The sequence below is a fragment of the Zingiber officinale genome, chromosome 4B, assembly GCF_018446385.1.
Source record: "Zingiber officinale cultivar Zhangliang chromosome 4B, Zo_v1.1, whole genome shotgun sequence".
NCBI classification, from domain to species: domain Eukaryota; kingdom Viridiplantae; phylum Streptophyta; class Magnoliopsida; order Zingiberales; family Zingiberaceae; genus Zingiber; species Zingiber officinale.
The window spans coordinates 127,822,462-127,839,172 of NC_055993.1; the positions used below are offsets into that span (position 1 = coordinate 127,822,462).

Genomic DNA, 16,711 nt, shown 5'->3' on the forward strand with positions numbered 1-16,711 from the left:
TGTCGACTAGGTAAGATATACTTTAACAAAGAGAACGATTACATGATTATGAGCATCTACAATAGGTGTTAAATAGATGTTGTAATATTCATTTGACATCTTTTTTCTATTGTAAATGGATATTATAATGTCTATTCATAGAAGAGAGGATGTTTAAAGATTTGAATATCTTTGAACACACTCTCTCTTAATTTTTTTAATATATATATATTTTTTAAATTATAAAATTTTTAATATTATTTAAAAAATTAATAAAAGGGATAAATAAGTAGTTGATGGGATTTATATTAATATTAAAAGGGATATAAATAAAAAAGATATATTATTGACAGTGGCTTCCATATATTTTGATTAGGTGATAAATATTATAACATTAGGTTACGGATGCTCTATGGGAAATCCGCATGTCACGGACGATACAGAAGTCACTGGACGAGTCAAACCGACCATGACGGGCAAAATCTAGGCATGTGTGTACAGAGCAGGGGAAGAGTCAGAACGTGTCGGCTAAAGCCATCCAACACCTGGCTTTAGGAGCATAGCCATCAATCAGTAGAAGCATCGAGACTTCTCCTCCCCACTTCACAATTCTCTTCTCTAGTATTATCTCCACCTGTTCCTTAAACAGAAGAGGAAGAAGCTGTGCCAGGCTGCCAGCGTACCACTAGCTATGGGCGTCTTGGAGCTCGTCTCCGAGCTATGCTCCCTCCCCTGCAGTCACGGGAAGCTCAAGAAGAAGAAGCCATTGCAGGTGAGATGCGCTGTTGGTTAGTAATGCGTGTTATTAATTACTTTACTAATTAATTGCTCATGGGTGGTGATCGATCGATCGATCAGACAGTGGAGCTGAAGGTGAGGATGGACTGCGAAGGCTGCGAGAGGAGGATTAGGCATGCACTCGAAGGCATGAAAGGTAATTACCGGATTAATCCATTCAGATATTGTAGTTTAGATGGTGATGGCGATGAGCGTGCAGGGGTGAGGAGCGTGGAGGTGGATCCGAAGCAGAAGAAGGTGACGGTGGAGGGATACGTGGAGGTGAAGAAGGTGATGAGGAGGATCGAGCGGAAGACGGGGAAGAAGGCGGAGCCGTGGCCGTACGTGCCGTACGAGGTAGTGGAACACCCGTACGCGCCGGGGGCGTACGACAAGAAGGCGCCGCCGGGGTACGTGCGGAACGTGCTGAGCGACCCGGAGGCGGCGACGCTGGCACGCGCCAGCTCCACCGAGGTCAAGTACACCACCGCGTTCAGCGACGACAACCCCAACTCGTGCGCCGTCATGTGAATATCTAAAACTACCTGCGTGTATAAAAGAGAACTCCGGCGCGCGGTGTTTGGTAGTTTATCTAGTTTGTGTTCGTTCTTTCAGAGTTTTTTTTTTTTTTGACGCTGTAGAAATTAAAATTAATTCACGAACGAACTTAGAATTGGTTAAAAATATTTCAAATGGTTAAAACCAACAATTAAGGCGATGAATACTCAAGAACTTCTAATTCAATCGCATCATAAATGTTGTTGTAGAGTCTTCAACTCTATCTCTGTCTAAAACCAAACTCCAGATTTAGGGAACGCCGTGGAGTCGCTTTCGCCTTTCGATCCGATAAAGAGAGCATGATGGAGATTCTGCCTTAGAAATACGTTCTCACTAGTCTCTCTTTTTCTCGAATCAGCAACATCAAGTGCACCATCAAGCTCAACGTAACGCTTTTGCATTTAACGGCGCGCAGCAGCGGAGCGTGAAGTGATCGAGCGGAGAACAATACTCTTCTCGACTTGGGCGAGCTCCGCCTCTGGTCCTTCTAATGCGCCCTCATCGACTCTGTTATGTATTTTAGTTCGCTGTCGCTATTAGAGTAAATTATAAAATAAATTTTTTAAATCAACCGTTATCGACGGAATTTTTTAATTCCTTCGCTAATAGCCACCGTCATCGGTCACAACGAGTAGTGTGCGATCGTCGGCGTCGTAAAGGGGATCATGAAGCAGCCGTACAATTCGCTCGGCGGTGAAGCAAACCGCATTTCCTCCAGCTACTCCCAGGGCCTTGCCCTTGGTGCTGTCCGCCACCAACCCCAAGCGCAACGTTAGTGACTCCCTAGTTAAGATCCTCTGTCTTTAAAATGACATGCCCCCGTATCTTCTCATCGATCAGATGATCAAGATATCTTCGTGATACGCACGGTATCCTTGAAATATAATTTAACCCGTCTGATCGATAAAGGGACACGAGAACATACCATTTTAGGGACAGAGGATTTCAACTCATAACTCCCACGTCTCTGTGCGCCGCACGGTGTGCTAAATCAAAATGTAATCTGTTTTTATTTTTTAATTGATACCAGATATTCAAAATCCAGTCTCAACTTAAAATTTTTTTTCATTGGTCATGAAGCTAAGTAAAAATTCATAGCAGACGATGTATCAATCCAGCTTTTTACATTAACTATCCATGAAAAAAAATTCATCTATTAAATCATTATAATTAGACTTAATCTTTAGATACTTAAAAAAATTAAGAAAATATCCTGGCCCTGCCGTTGCACCATTGCCTTGGGTAAAAAAAAAAACCTTTCAATTAAAAACCTCCCTTCTGCACAGGGGACATGAGCCATGCCTGATGAGCCAGGTATCGATGCATGGCAGGTGAAACATATGGCAACAAATAGGTAATCTCCTCGCCATTTCTCCCACTCGCAGATCCTGAAACATTCCAAAGTTGTTAAGTTCTAGTCTTAATCATTCAACTCGCAATGGTTTAATTGGAAGAAAATTGCACCTGCAAGCACACTGAGCAACTTATTCTCTCCCCTGATTCATCAAGACTGCCTCTTGCAGTGACTTGGGATTTAGGCAGCTTCTCGACTTCGTCCATGGGCATTCCCTTGGTGTTGCCATCAGTCTCATAAAGATCAAGAGTCTCCATGAATGGCAAACTGAGTGCATTCATCTACAAGTGATAGATATATCAGATAGAGAAGGCTCCAACTGCCACAGTCCCTCAGCAAGAGTTTGCAAGATTACCAGATGGAGAAGGCTCCAACTGCCACAGTCCCTGGAGTTCCATAAATTGTGAGACGATTCAACGACCTCGATGGAGAAGACGGTGCCTGTAATGGCTCCAATTCCAGATCCTCTGAGAAGACCACTCTCAGTGGCAAGGCCTATGAGAGCACCTGTGATGGCCCCAACCAGTGAACCAACTACACCAACAGCAACAAACTTTATACTAGGAATTTGCAAACTCAAGCTGAACAATCCTGTAAAGACCAGTAAATCGATAACTAGGGAGCGGAGAAGAAGAGGAACTACCAACCACTTGCAAAGACGCAAGTCAAAGCGGCACAGATTACTCTTGCAAACAACTTGGAGACCATGCATATGTATCCCAAACTATGAAGAAGAAGAAGAAGAAGAAGAATAGAGGCAATCCATGCAGGATGGGCTAAAGACATAATGTGGAAATTGCTTGAACGACCTCTTTGAAGTTATAGAATTCAAGTGATTTACTTTAAGCCACATACCAGAGGTGCCTTTGTTTGATTATACCAAGTGTGTTCTTCACTGCTTTGTTCTTGAGCACCGATTGCATTTATGATTCAGCATCACTTGTAGTTCCTTACCTAAGCTTTATTGGAAATAAATAGGCATTAATGAGGGAATTAAAAAAAACTGCCGGTGCTCATGCGCCAATTGTGAACTATTTTTTATTTGAAATGAATTAATAAAAAAAGAAATATGGTCATCCAAAATCTAGATGACATGACAAAAAATACCGCCAGAATAATAAAAGAATATGTGGAAGAAAGGGAGTTGGTGGCATTGGTGATGTTATACTACAAGGGAAGGATAAGAATTTAAGTTAATTGGCAATAAGGTGAGATATATCAGCAAGTCAAGTAACATTTTGCTTTCGAGTATAGTAACAGCTAAAAGAAATGAGAGGATAAATGGCAGCCCTATAAAGACAAATCACCAGATGAGAAGAAAAATCTAAATTCTAATGGATGTATTTTTCTCTCAAAAGAAAGATCTCATGAGACTTTATCATAATAATTTCTGATACTCATAATACAGATTGAGTTCCATGTTTTGTTCCATGAATGAGGAAACATATCCCTGATTTCCCTGCTGAAATGAAGATGCAACTGAAGAATCAGTAGCAGCAAGGAATGGCACATAAATAATTCATGTTTTTTTCTCTGTTCTTTAAACAGACAAGTCTTGTTTAGTTATTATATTGGAACAGACAGTGTTTGAACAGAGATGGAAAAATAAATCCAAATGCGTCGCATGTTGTGCACATCTCACTGCTGTATCATTAAGAAAAGCTTGAGAAGATAATATACAAGGGACCTCTGAGTGTTTTTTTTTTTAAATTTCAAAGAGTTTACTGAAAAAAAATGTTAGATTGAGGGTAGCTTTGGTTCTTTTATGTTAAAGAATGTGGATCTGACTTTTAAAATCTTGGGTTCAGTTTCAAAATTTATACTTCAAGCTGATAAGATGAACATGAGTTGCTTGATTTCAGTTTTGGTTAGGATCAATCCGAGCTTCATCAATTCAGTCTTGAGTTCTTCTAATGCAGTTGTGTTCGTCAGAGCGGATTCAATGTTCTTAATTTTTGCAATCCCTTGATGTCCTCTTCTGGGAGATTCTCTGAAGAATAACCTTAATGCCTCGAGCAAAAGTTTACTTTTTATAAGTATTCCACTGAAATTTGAACATGTGAATTTCTACCAAAAATATATTAGAGATGTATAATAATGGTAAAAAAATGTAAAATTTAGGCAAGTTTAGAGTTTGTTCATGACCCTACACTGCATCAATCTAGTTAGACCTGTACTGTTGGAAGGTTTATCACCAAGTCGATAAACTTGCACTCCCTCCCAATTAGTTCAGAAATCAAAGCTTATATATGTAGCAAGCAGAGAAGTAGCTCCATGACACTTCAACAAGGCAAATGTAAAAACAAAAGATTTCCAATTAAGTCATGCTAGCTCATAAATTACAAGATCATTTGAAAGAACGACTCAGTTTTGATCATTATTTCATTTTCAGTTCTCTACTTCGAGAAAGATAAAAGGTTACCAAGTTTCAATACATTTACTCTGAAGGAGGAATGCATCAATGCCTAACAAATGCCTCAGTTGTGCCCCATCATATCAAGCATTTCATCTAGACCCTTCAGTCTCTGCATGCCTTCACTTAGTAAGAAGCGAATTTTCTGTCTATCATCACAGTGCCGATTCTTTTCCATTTCCTGCCTCATGGTTTGTCTCAGCTCATCTGTATACACCACCGAATTCAAAATGCTGCAATTTCTTTTTGATAAAAGATGAAGGAAAAACAAAGAGAGAAAAAAGCTTGACCTCTTGCATGAATAGGGGCCCGACGAGCTGTTCTTAGTGCTTGTCTATAGAACTTCAGTACACGAGATCGCAAAATGAAGCTCTGTAAATCTAAATATCGTGTCATGATTGATTCACGGCAGTCGATCAAACCCTGAAACAATTAATGTACATCAAAGTCAGGTGTAATGAACTAATTTGTACAAGGGGTCAGAATGATGTTGTTGATAACACTACGATAATAAAACCTTATCCATTCATAGTGCAATGATGCTGTCACTGCTTAATCATTTTAATATATGACCATTTTCACCTGATGTCGATATGCATGCAATTCCAATACAAGATCTGTCTCCTGTTTGGCCAACGTTCTCACTGTCAACAGTTTGTTGATATTAGTGATAAAAAGAAGTGCAGGTAATATGTCAATTTTCATACAAGGCATCATGTTTTTTATAGGAAAAGCAGATAAAACGTCATGTTTGCCAATAAAGATACGCAAGACCGGAAAGGCAATTTTACTCAGCACTTGAAAATGTTTTTCAAAGATGAAATAATACTGAAAAAATAGTGAATACTTTTTCAAAGTTGAATGAAGAATGCAGTATTTTGAATGATCTCAAGTTTGTGTTAAGAGCCATTTCCATGTTATACACCATCTGCAAGCAAGCGTTTGTAAATTAAAACTCCATGCAAACTATTGCGCTCCGTGAAATCAACAATTCTACAATTACATTTCCATCTTTATGTTAGACAACTACTTAAAACTGTTCTTAACTAAGTTTGAAGAGAATCACAAGTTCCGTTGGACTCCTCAGTTAAACGCTGCAATTTTTTACGGGCATCTTTAGAGAAATGTCAGATTTTTTACGGGTTATTAACGATAAACAGCACCTAGATATGTACCGATGAGGAGGGCTATCACCTCGGTTTAGCAAGCGCAACTGGAGCAAATCAACAAACACCTTCTGTGCTGAATCGAGCAGATGGAATTCAAGAGACTTTTACACAATTTAGAATTTACAGCCACTATAACAACATCTAGGTGGTCATCAATCAAGAATATTAACACAAAAGAACAGGCAAATAGTTTTTAAGTAGCGTGCAACATGGAATTCTGAAATAAACGACGAGTATGAGAAAAGATGAGAGCAGACCACCTTCTTTCACATAAAAGCGATGGATTGTTTGCAGATGGAAACGGCAGCAGAAGATACATTTAAATTTTACCTCCGAGAATGATGGCGGAGACTGATTCGAGACGACGACGGCAATCTGACAATGCCGACGGCAACTGTAACACATTAAGAAATAATTACAAAATATTACGTGAATCCAACGAGTCTCAAATCATACACAGTGCCTCTTTTAACTACTCACGCAAAGTGTGCCTCTGATTGATTGATTGAAGCAATGGGGACCGCCGATTAAACCTTCGGTATTATTTGGGTCGATCTTGAACAGCGAGTCGATAAGGTCGTACCTGAGTGGGCCACGTGCCGGGCTGGGCCGGTCCGGGTCGCCGCAGTCCAACTTCGCTCCGCTACGACAAGAGGAGCGACGGAAGATTCCCGGGAATATTCTGCTCATCGTTATCCCTGCCGTGATTTCGTTGCCCATTAAAAACCGACTCCGCTCTCTGCGTCTCTTCATCCTCTTCCGATGTTTCAATGCTTGTTTCTTTGACGCATTCCGTCGAACAGGCGATGGGCAGTGATCGAATGGAGAGGATGCTCGAGGAGGCTTTCCAGATCCATGGCAAGGACAGGAAGGGCCGCAAGATCCTCCTCATCGTCGGCAAGTTCTTCCCGGGTGCGTTCCTTTTTTTTTTTTTTTGCGTTAGCTGATTAATTTTCCTTTGCTCGCTCGGATCGGCTGATTTGGGGATCGGGGTGTGGGCCAGCGAAGGAGTTGATGGCGGGCGGAGGCGAGGCGGCGCTGCGGAGCTTCCTGGAAAGGCGGGTGCTCCCGGAGTTGCAGGTTGGGACTACGGGGTTCGTGGTGGTCTACATGCACACCGGAGTGGAGAGGTCGGAAAACTTCCCCGGAGTGGCTGCGCTGCGGTCGGCGTACGAGTCACTCCCGGTGGCCGTCCGCGACGGGATCTGCGCCGTGTACTTCCTCCACCCGGGGCTGCAGGCCCGCCTCTTCTTCGCCACCTTCGGCCGCTTCGTCTTCAGCGCCGGGTGAGTTTCTCGCCGTTCGATCTCATGTCCCTGCTATCGTGCGCCGAGCGTGTCTCGGACCCACATTCTGTGCTGTTTGGTCCCACCCTGCCGTTTCTTCAAACGGAAAAAAAAGGAAGAATCGCTGACGTGTCCCGGGGCAGGTTCCGGCGCATGTTAGCAAATACGGTACAGGGTATGTGACAGTTGGCAGCGTTTGACTGTCTGAGGAATCAGTGGACTGTGTCTCGACGTCCTTTTTTTTTTTTTTTAATTAATCGTAGATCATGTGGTTAAATCTTCTTCACGGTAAAAAAAAAATCAATGCCTTCTCTTGTTCTTAGTCTTACAATAATTCGGGATGATATTGGTTACTGATTTATATATAGTCTTTTAATATTGGGCGGCGATGGGTGGAACAGGCTGTACGCGAAGTTGAAGTACGTGAATCGGCTGGAGTTCCTGTGGGAACACATGCGGCGATGGGAGGTCGAGGTGCCGGAGTTCGTCCTGGACCACGACGACGAGCTCGAGCGCCGCCCGCTCATGGACTACTGCCTGGTAGAGAGCGACCGCCACCACCGCAGCTTCGACGCCCCCGCCATGGACTCCGCCGCCATGCATTCCCTCCGCTGCATCTACTAGCAGCCGTGCCATCACCGCCGGTGTCTTGACCTCTCTTTCTCCGCCCTTCTCTTTTTAAATATTAGATCAATGTATATTATCTTTGTGGTAAGTTCACCGTAATGAAGAGTTAACCAACGGTTAAGTTGGTTGGTTTTGTTAGATTGATCTAGTGATGTCCACGGCCTCTCAGGGCCCAACGGGCCTGTTGGAGCTGGCCTGTCACTCGTGGGCCTTCTTTAAACGGATCAAAACCGCTCGATCCATTTATGATCTGATACAATTGGTCTATTGGGCTTTGAGCAACTAAATTGATTTGAAAAGCAACTTTAACATAGTAAATTAGTTTTTTTTTTTAAATGTGCCAACTGATTTAGTGGGATAAGGATCTTAAAATGTTGAGTTCTTCTTCCTCCAAATATGAGTGTTGGATGACTCTGTTGATAAAATATCTTTGCTAATTAAAGTCAACCAGTGTTTTAATAAACAATATCACTATTTTGGAATTAGTTCTTTAATAAACAATATCACTATTTTGGAATTAGTTCTTTGGAAAAAAAAAGTAGAAGAAGAAAAAGAAAAGTGTTTTAATAAACAATATCACTATTTTGGAATTAGTTCTTTGCAAAAAAAAAAAAAGAAGAAGAAAAAGAAAAGTGTTTTAATAAACAATATCACTATTTTGGAATTAGTTCTTTGCACAAAAAAAAAAAAGAAAAAAAAAAGAAAAAAAGGCAAACAACCACATTTGTGGTGTTAGGTTTTGCTTTAAATAAATTAATCATCTATCAACTAGTTAATTAACAAGATAATTTAAAGCTCATCTTTCCCCACCGGCTTCTATCGAATCAGTGCGTCGGCAAATGTCAATCTGTTAATTTCACAGGAGAAAAACGACACGGAAGAGGCGGAGAAGACGACGACGATGGGTGGGCACGCAGAGCCATCTCTCCGTGTACGCCTCCAGCTCGTGGTCCGCTCGATATAATATTCGGTGTTCCTTTGCTCCATTCCAGGCCGTTGACGTCGGGCGTGTGCGCATCAAAGAAAGAGGGGAATATTGAGAACCAACGATGTTCGTTGAGCAGCGTCTCTCTCCAACTTTGGATTGCTAAGCTAATTAAAAAGGAAAGGAGGAAAAGGAGGGCTTTTGGAATCGAATCCTTCATCGCTTTAGATCGCTTTGGGCTGTCATCGACAGCGGTCCTTCCGCCTGGACAAGCCGTTCTTGATGAGTATAAATGGGTGAGACGAATCGACGGGCAGAGCACAAGCTGGTGTGAACATCTTCTCATATTTGCCTAGGGTTGTTCGCTTCCCGCCGTCCCTTTTTAGGTGAAATTTTACATATTTGGTAAAATGAAGTGCCGTTCTGAGCTCGATATTGCAGGGATGATTGTGCTGATTAGATATCTGGGGGATGGAAATGACTTAATTGGGTGCCTATTTAGTTCTGAAACTAGATGCCAAATAACTCTGTTGCTAAACAGAGAAATGACAAATTTTAATCGGATTTATTGCTAGGACCACATCGAGTTCTCTTGTTGCTTTAACATTGCTCCATTTGTTATTTGGTTCTATGCATATTCTTTTTAAGTTTCACATCGAGCTTTCAGCAACATTGTTCCAAATTATTGTCGTTGCAGGGATTACCTCTTCAAGTCTGCCAAGTGGTGTAGTTTCACACAGAAAGTCTAGCTATCAAATATGGGTTACCATCACACTGTATGTTCTGAACCTTTTCATTCTCCTTGGAGCATTTGTTTTGAGAAATCCCTTGGAAGTGATCTTGAAATTTCATGTTGACATTCTTATTTAAGGAATATTTTGCATATGCAGGTGGTTGATGACGCAAAAGAAGGTTCAAATGGTAAGTGGACATCGTAATGTTCCATCATTTTCATGTTATGCTTTCTGATTTATCAGTTTAGAAGAAGAATGTCTTGTGGCGAGTATGTCAAACTAAAATAAACTTATATTGACTGACAATTGTCAATCAAAACTATAAACGTACTTCTTCATTATCACCTTTTTAGGAATATAATAAGTAATGCCAAATCACCTTTTGCTTCGATTCTTCCAGCTATGAGTTGTCGGCCTCTATTCCTTTTGTACTTTTTCCTCATCACTCAACCAAACAACACGTGCTCCCAACTGGGTGATGCTTTCATATTTTTCTCATCCAAGCAATGATATTTGTTGATTTTGAAAATTTTTTAAGATCTCATAACCATGAAACTTAGACTATACCATCTTCTCCTGTTAAGATAAGGTGTTCAACCTGCTGGTTCTACTTTTATTCACTTCAAGATGCCACAGATGCAAGGGTGTTCATGGGAAAAAGACAATAGTCACACTTTTTTTTGGGTTATTAACTTATTATAGCTTTCTTCTAACTTAAATGAACCAAAATATGTGATCAAGAAAATTCTGGTTACAGAAACAAGTATCTTCTTAAAACCTTTTGCAGTGTGTCAGTGTCCTAGATTTTGTGTTATTGTGTAAATAGTTTCAGAATTGCATATTTCTATTATATATTCTTATAAACTCCCAAGTGCTTATCAGTGATTCTGAATTTTTAAACTTGTAGATCTGGGCAGAAAAATCAGTCTTTTTAATGAATAATTCTTTCTAGAGCTTATATCTCACAATCTATTTTCCATCTTTTAGGTGGAGCAATACGAAATGGAAGAGAAATCCTTTTTCAAGTAATTGATTGCTGTTCTACCCTTCTCATACTATTGTCTGAATTAACGCAAGGAATTCTGGGAAGCTGTTACTCTTGCGTCTTGCTCTCGGATTACAGTAATCAATGGAAAATTTTGTCATCCTTATGTCAAATATGTAATTTTGATTTATTGCCGAATAGACTCCCTTGAATCTTGATGGAGTGGATGCTTTTGGTTGGATTTCACTGATGATTTGATAACACATCAGAAACATGAATTCTATACAAACTTGTCTAGGCATCTTGAACTTCTGTTGATCCACCTCTTTCATTAAATTGAAAATCATTTGAGTGAGATTAATAAGAAGATAGCAATTAAAATGTTAGATTTTCAATTTAATACAAATAGTATATAGATGCTATGCTTTGATATATTTGCTAATATTCACAACAACTGAAGTTCATGCTTAACAAATATAAGTTTTTGTAGGCATTCAATTGGGAATCACACAAACATGATTGGTGGCATAATTTAGAGAAGAAAGTTGGAGATATTGCTAAATCTGGCTTTACGTCAGCTTGGCTGCCCCCCACAACCAATTCATTATCTCCAGAAGGTAAGCAAAGTTAGACTATTACTTCGTTTTTAATGTTGGTTCATGCTTGTGGATATATATGGTGCCTTCATTTTACAGGTTATCTACCACAAAATCTGTATTGCCTTGACTCTTCTTATGGTTCCTCCCATATCCTGAAAACGTTACTGCAAAAAATGCAACAGAACAAAGTTAGAGCAATGGCTGATATAGTTATTAACCATCGAGTTGGCACTACCAAGGGACATGGGGGAGCATACAATCGTTATGATGGTATTCCTTTAGCCTGGGATGAACATGCTGTAACTTCATGTTCTGGAGGACTGGTAAATCATCTATCTGATAGAATATATATTAACTTATTTCTAGTTCATAGATGTTCAGAGAGATGTAATTATATTTATGTGAACTTATAATCTTGGTGAATAATTAACTACTTTGTGTCTAACTCACCATACTACTAAAATGACAATACTTATCTTGTGTGCTCATTAAACTATGCTAGAAGATTATTATTCTCATTATACGTAATCAAACTCTTCTAACAGAAAATTTGAAACTCGTATCACATGTTACAATTATGTTATTCTTAGATTTGGATTTTTTTTTCTGTTTCTTGCAAGAACTGTTTTGGTGTTTTTCATGCTTCGGACTGTGAAACCATTTGTCCTTGTAGTTGTTGGAGCCACTGGCGTAGTGGTTGTTCTCTTGTTTCTTTTTTAATAAGTACTTCTCTGATTTAGCTTTCCTGGTATGCAAATGTTTTCTTGTTGGCATGATCATCTGTTCAACTCATAAAGTACTCCAATGATTTAAGCTCAATTTTTCTCTTGTTGCATCCATGTGATATTTGTAGGGTTCCAGAAGTTATGGTGAAAACTTGCATGGAGTCCCCAACATTGATCATAACCAAGCTTTTGTAAGAAAAGATATAATTGGTTGGTTGAAATGGCTTCGCAAATCTATTGGTTTTCAGGATTTCCGTTTTGATTTTGCAAAAGGGTATGCCAATGTCCCTTTTCAGTTTTTGTTGTATAAAATCTGTGTTGCCTGACAAATATAGGCTACTTGTGAAATTTGTAGATACGATCCAAAATTTGTTAAGGAATATGTCGAGGAGTCAAAGCCTGTATTTTCTGTAGGAGAATACTGGGATAGTTGCAATTATGCACCACCTAATTATCGCTTGGATCACAACCAAGGTATGGTCCTCATAATATCCCTTTCATTTTTAATTTTCAGCCTCAAACATTTACCTTATGAATTAAGAAAATAACGAACACTAATGGTCTCTTAAAGGATGCAGTACTGGGTTACGATTAAATTCTTGAGACACCTAAATCTGTTATACATAAGAAAAATACCTAAAAATAGTGATTTTCTGCATGTCGGCCAAATCTGTTATACATTGATAGTTAATATGGGCTTGGGTTGGAGTGGCACAAAAATGTTTAATGGTAAACTAGGAAAGGAAAAAAGGTTGTTGAAGTGTTTCCTTGATTTGCATAAAATCGAATGAGCTCATTCCCAAATTATAGTTTTGGCAGATAAGGTATTTCAGGATGTCATTTAAACAAGTAATATTAGTAAACCTTCGAAAAGAGAAAGAAAGACCCTTAGGCAGGACATCAAGTTAAGGCTTTTCCGACTTACTAAGAGTGCCTCTCCTGATGATACTATACATCATATTCTTTTATCACACTCATCATCACGTCAGAGAAGTGATCTGCATGAAGCAAAACTAAGAAACTGTGATTATTGGCATAAGTCAGCCCATCAGGAACATGGAGTTATGCATCACTATTTTTTATTTCAAGTGTTACTTCAGTTATAGAAATTTGATTTAATTCTCAGAGGTTGGTGCCTTGTTAAATTCACAGACAGTCACAGACAAAGGATTATTAACTGGATGGATAAAACAGGACAACATTGTGCTGCCTTCGATTTCACAACAAAGGGCATCTTACAGGTGCATTTTGTAACTGGTTATTTTTTTCTCATGTCATATTTATTCTTTTGTTTTACCTTTTACTAAAAGCATTCATAAAACAGGAAGCTGTTAAGGGTGAACTATGGCGTTTGCGTGATCCTCAAGGGAAAGCACCTGGTGTGCTTGGGTGGTGGCCTTCACGAGCAGTCACATTCATTGAGAACCATGACACAGGATCAACTCAGGTACCTGTTATGTCATCTATCTTCTAATACTCAAAGGGAGTACTTTCTATGTTACTCTCCTAATGTGACTCTTTCGTCTTTTGTTTTTTTATAATCACTAAATGAGATGTTGTACTTTTTCAGGGTCATTGGCCTTTCCCATCTGGCCATGTTATGGAGGTACTACATATTCTATTAAGAGCACCAATTTCTTTGCTAGAAATCATATCTTAATTTCACTATTTGATTACGAAAGTAATGAATGATAATCACTTCAGGCATATGTTCTTCTGTAGTAAGAAAAGAAAGCTAAAATATTATTTGACAAAAATGAAATATTCAATGAAATTTAAAGCTATATACATAATACATTTTGTGACAAACAGCAACTTAAATAGCCTCAATAAGCAAGAAAAATTAAAATGGGTGTTTGCTAGAGTTTTCAGTAAACATTTTTAAGTTGGTGGAAATGAAGATATTCCTCTAATCAAAGAAGGTTTCAGCCAGTCACTTGCATTTGATATATGTAAAATGTAACATTTTTTGAGCTATTGCTGAAAATTATTGAAAGATCATGCCTTTAATTACCATTTCGTTTTATACCATCTTGAATTTTCACTGCTCTTAATCTTGGCTCGATTTTCAGGGATACACTTATATACTCACCCATCCAGGAATACCAACAGTTTTCTACGACCACTTCTATGATTGGGGCAACTCTTCCCATGACCAGATTGTGAAACTAGTATGTGTACCTTCATATCATTGTCAAATCTCGTTTTAAGGCCTCGTCTTTAAGATTCTTAAAAACTCGCAGATGGACATACGCTGTCGTCAAGATATCCACAGTCGCTCGAAACTTAGGATCTTGGAGGCTCGCTCTGACCTTTACGCAGCAATTATCGACGAAAAAGTCTGCATGAAGATCGGAGATGGCTCATGGTGTCCAAATGGGAAGGAATGGAAACTCGCGACTAGTGGCAACAGATATGCTGTGTGGCACAAGTAGATCAAACTCCAGTCATCCAGAAGTTCAATGCTATTGCTATCCATATATGCACTCTACGATCATCGAGACAAAAATCAAATTTCCCGACTATATTTTGCGATAAAGGGTCCTTGTTCCCTCAACAATAAGCAATCCATTACTGTCGATCGTTTAACGATCTAGCCTCCTCGCTTGTTTATTCATACATATGGCATGATATTTGTTTAATAAAATGTTATCAAGAATGATACGGTCTTTGTTCGACTTTGTAATTCCGCGTGAATCTCTGGAATACGTGCTTTGAATCCAAATCCATGTTGGTCAACCCGCAGTGGTTTTGTTTTCTCTAATTCAGAAACAAAAAACGTGAAGAGTTGACATCAGTTCAAAGAAATTGATCGAGATCCACGTCACAAACTTGATTCTTCTTCTTCTTATCCCTTAGACTAGAATGGATCGTCTGTCACGCAAAAAAAAGTAGTTGTGCCAATTATTCTACAGAATACAAAGAAAACAAGATGCTACTCAACAGAATCCTTAGTGGTTCAGCACCACGTATTTTACTGCACCTCCTCTCCTTCTATATGTCCACCGAAGGGCGACCTTTGAAGCCACAGACATGGCTTCTCATTCCATCTTCTTCCTGTTTCTTCTCTTCCTTCTGTCTTCCTCTGCCACGGCCCTTCATGCTCGAGCTAGCCACTCGTCGTCCTTATCCGATCCCTCTGGTTTGTCACTGCAGCCTCTGATTCTTTACTGAAAGAATTTGCGTTTGATTTTCCTAGTTCTTGTAGCCGGATCATGTGGATACGGCCCCATGGCGTTGGGCTTCAGTGGCGGCTGCTACGTTGCTGCTGCAAGCTCCGCTCTTTACAGAGGCGGCGTTGCCTGTGGAGCATGCTTCCAGGTTAGCTTTTCTTTTCCTTCCTGTAAAAGCCTCGTTTGCTCGTGCTTATCGTTCTTATTTGACAGGTGAGATGCAAGAACACGAAGATTTGCAGGAGTGAAGGTGTTAAGGTGATCCTCACCGATCTGCATCGCCTGAATGACACGGAATGGGTCGTCAGTGGGCCTGCTTATGCGGCCATGGCGCGGCCGGGGATGGCCAAAGAGCTGAGGGGACTTGGCGTTGTGGATGTGGAATACGAGAGGTAATCATGGAGTCGAGAACTTGTGTGGTGTTCTCTCTTGTGCCAATTCCACGAACTGGTGATTGACAATCTTTTTCTCCTGATCCATTCCTTGTGAATAAGCAGAATTCCATGCGATTACGGTGACAGGAATTTGTCCATCAGAGTGGAAGAGAAGAGCAGAAGGCCTGATCGTCTGGCCTTCAAATTCTTGTATCAGGGGGGCCAGACTGACATTGTAGCAGTGGAGGTAGCAAAGGTAACAAAAACACAACTACTAATGGAAGAACTTTCTTAGTATCACTTAGAGGCCTTACCAACAATCGCATGATCGAGCTTGGATTGAATCTCGATTCTAAGAGGGTCTTCATTTTGAATTTTTTTTGCGTGTCTTGATCGACAGGTTGGGTCATCGAATTGGCAATTCATGAACCGGGTCAACGGACCGGTTTGGAGCACGGACCGGGCGCCGGCAGGGCCATTGCAGGTTAGGCTCGTGGTCACGGGCGGTTACGATGGGAAGTGGGTTTGGTCGCAGAAGGAGGTCTTGCCGGCCGAATGGAGAACCGGTTCCGTTTATGATTTGGGGGTTCAGATTACTGACACTGCTAAGGAGGCTAGCTCAAGCTCCTAGTCTTAGACCAACAAATGCTAACCTAATGGAAAGTTCCATTGTGCATAGAAATGTTCAGAACCCCAATTCAAGGGGTTTGTTAGATTTAAAAACAGAGATTGAATCCATGGAAGCAATCCATTTTAGTCAGTGAATGAGATAAGATGATCACCTAATGCTTCTTAACAGAATCATTAAATATAAGAAAAGCATCAGCAAAGATTGAGAGCAGTGGCCAACTTTTGGTCCTCTGCTTGATTTGATCGGGATGTGTTAACAACTCCACGAGCAATGGACGCTCTTTCCGGTGGAGATTTGACCACTGTGTTTCATAAATTCTACGTATTTGGTTCTCCATGTCCATTCAAGCTTTTCCCACAATCATGTTAATGCGGACCGAATCCTCCCTCCTGACTTCGGACT

At 40.1% G+C, this 16,711-nt stretch overlaps 5 protein-coding genes across 17 annotated transcripts; 4 read left to right on the forward strand and 1 right to left on the reverse strand.

Moving 5' to 3' along the window:
- Window positions 1-529: 529 nt before the first annotated feature.
- LOC121977941 (heavy metal-associated isoprenylated plant protein 27-like) lies at window positions 530-1,370 on the forward strand. Its single transcript, XM_042530340.1, has 3 exons — window positions 530-751; window positions 838-913; window positions 977-1,370. The coding sequence occupies exons 1-3, from the start codon at window positions 671-673 to the stop codon at window positions 1,285-1,287; spliced, it is 468 nt and encodes a 155-aa protein (XP_042386274.1). The 5' UTR covers window positions 530-670; the 3' UTR covers window positions 1,288-1,370.
- Window positions 1,371-2,418: 1,048 nt separating this feature from the next.
- On the reverse strand, window positions 2,419-7,007 carry LOC121976606 (NEP1-interacting protein 1-like). Of its 10 annotated transcripts, none has more exons than XM_042528845.1 (6): window positions 5,091-5,230; window positions 3,524-3,627; window positions 3,316-3,392; window positions 3,024-3,175; window positions 2,779-2,949; window positions 2,419-2,702 (listed from the first exon to the last, which is right to left on the reverse strand). In XM_042528845.1, the coding sequence occupies exons 2-6, from the start codon at window positions 3,589-3,591 to the stop codon at window positions 2,574-2,576; spliced, it is 597 nt and encodes a 198-aa protein (XP_042384779.1). In that variant the 5' UTR covers window positions 3,592-3,627; window positions 5,091-5,230; the 3' UTR covers window positions 2,419-2,573. The 10 variants fall into 10 exon arrangements, 7 of the variants coding, with proteins under 7 accessions (XP_042384779.1, XP_042384778.1, XP_042384777.1 ...); XR_006110662.1 differs by lacking the exons at window positions 2,419-2,702; window positions 2,779-2,949; window positions 3,024-3,175; window positions 3,316-3,392 and adding exons at window positions 5,372-5,504; window positions 5,664-5,725; window positions 6,581-6,644; window positions 6,731-7,007 and having other exon boundaries at window positions 3,575-3,627; window positions 5,091-5,288; XM_042528840.1 differs by lacking the exons at window positions 2,419-2,702; window positions 2,779-2,949; window positions 3,024-3,175; window positions 3,316-3,392 and adding exons at window positions 5,372-5,504; window positions 5,664-5,725; window positions 6,581-6,644; window positions 6,731-7,007 and having other exon boundaries at window positions 3,575-3,627; window positions 5,104-5,288.
- An 11-nt stretch (window positions 7,008-7,018) lies between these two features.
- LOC121976607 (ganglioside-induced differentiation-associated protein 2-like) lies at window positions 7,019-8,301 on the forward strand. 2 transcript variants are annotated; one of them, XM_042528848.1, is made up of 3 exons: window positions 7,019-7,147; window positions 7,254-7,536; window positions 7,938-8,301. In XM_042528848.1, exons 1-3 carry the CDS (start codon window positions 7,021-7,023, stop codon window positions 8,158-8,160), a joined length of 633 nt encoding a protein of 210 aa, XP_042384782.1. In that variant the 5' UTR covers window positions 7,019-7,020; the 3' UTR covers window positions 8,161-8,301. The 2 variants fall into 2 exon arrangements, with proteins under 2 accessions (XP_042384782.1, XP_042384781.1); XM_042528847.1 differs by having other exon boundaries at window positions 7,021-7,162.
- A 659-nt stretch (window positions 8,302-8,960) lies between these two features.
- On the forward strand, window positions 8,961-14,817 carry LOC121976608 (probable alpha-amylase 2). Of its 3 annotated transcripts, none has more exons than XM_042528851.1 (13): window positions 8,961-9,445; window positions 9,786-9,864; window positions 9,979-10,009; window positions 10,810-10,847; window positions 11,298-11,424; window positions 11,503-11,729; window positions 12,260-12,405; window positions 12,487-12,605; window positions 13,284-13,372; window positions 13,456-13,578; window positions 13,702-13,737; window positions 14,204-14,302; window positions 14,375-14,817. In XM_042528851.1, the coding sequence occupies exons 2-13, from the start codon at window positions 9,847-9,849 to the stop codon at window positions 14,564-14,566; spliced, it is 1,245 nt and encodes a 414-aa protein (XP_042384785.1). In that variant the 5' UTR covers window positions 8,961-9,445; window positions 9,786-9,846; the 3' UTR covers window positions 14,567-14,817. The 3 variants fall into 3 exon arrangements, with proteins under 3 accessions (XP_042384785.1, XP_042384786.1, XP_042384783.1); XM_042528852.1 differs by having other exon boundaries at window positions 8,961-9,416; XM_042528849.1 differs by having other exon boundaries at window positions 8,962-9,474.
- A 259-nt stretch (window positions 14,818-15,076) lies between these two features.
- Window positions 15,077-16,441, forward strand: LOC121977942 (expansin-like A1). The gene is made up of 5 exons (XM_042530341.1): window positions 15,077-15,273; window positions 15,340-15,452; window positions 15,518-15,696; window positions 15,802-15,934; window positions 16,079-16,441. Exons 1-5 carry the CDS (start codon window positions 15,165-15,167, stop codon window positions 16,307-16,309), a joined length of 765 nt encoding a protein of 254 aa, XP_042386275.1. The 5' UTR covers window positions 15,077-15,164; the 3' UTR covers window positions 16,310-16,441.
- Window positions 16,442-16,711: the final 270 nt, after the last annotated feature.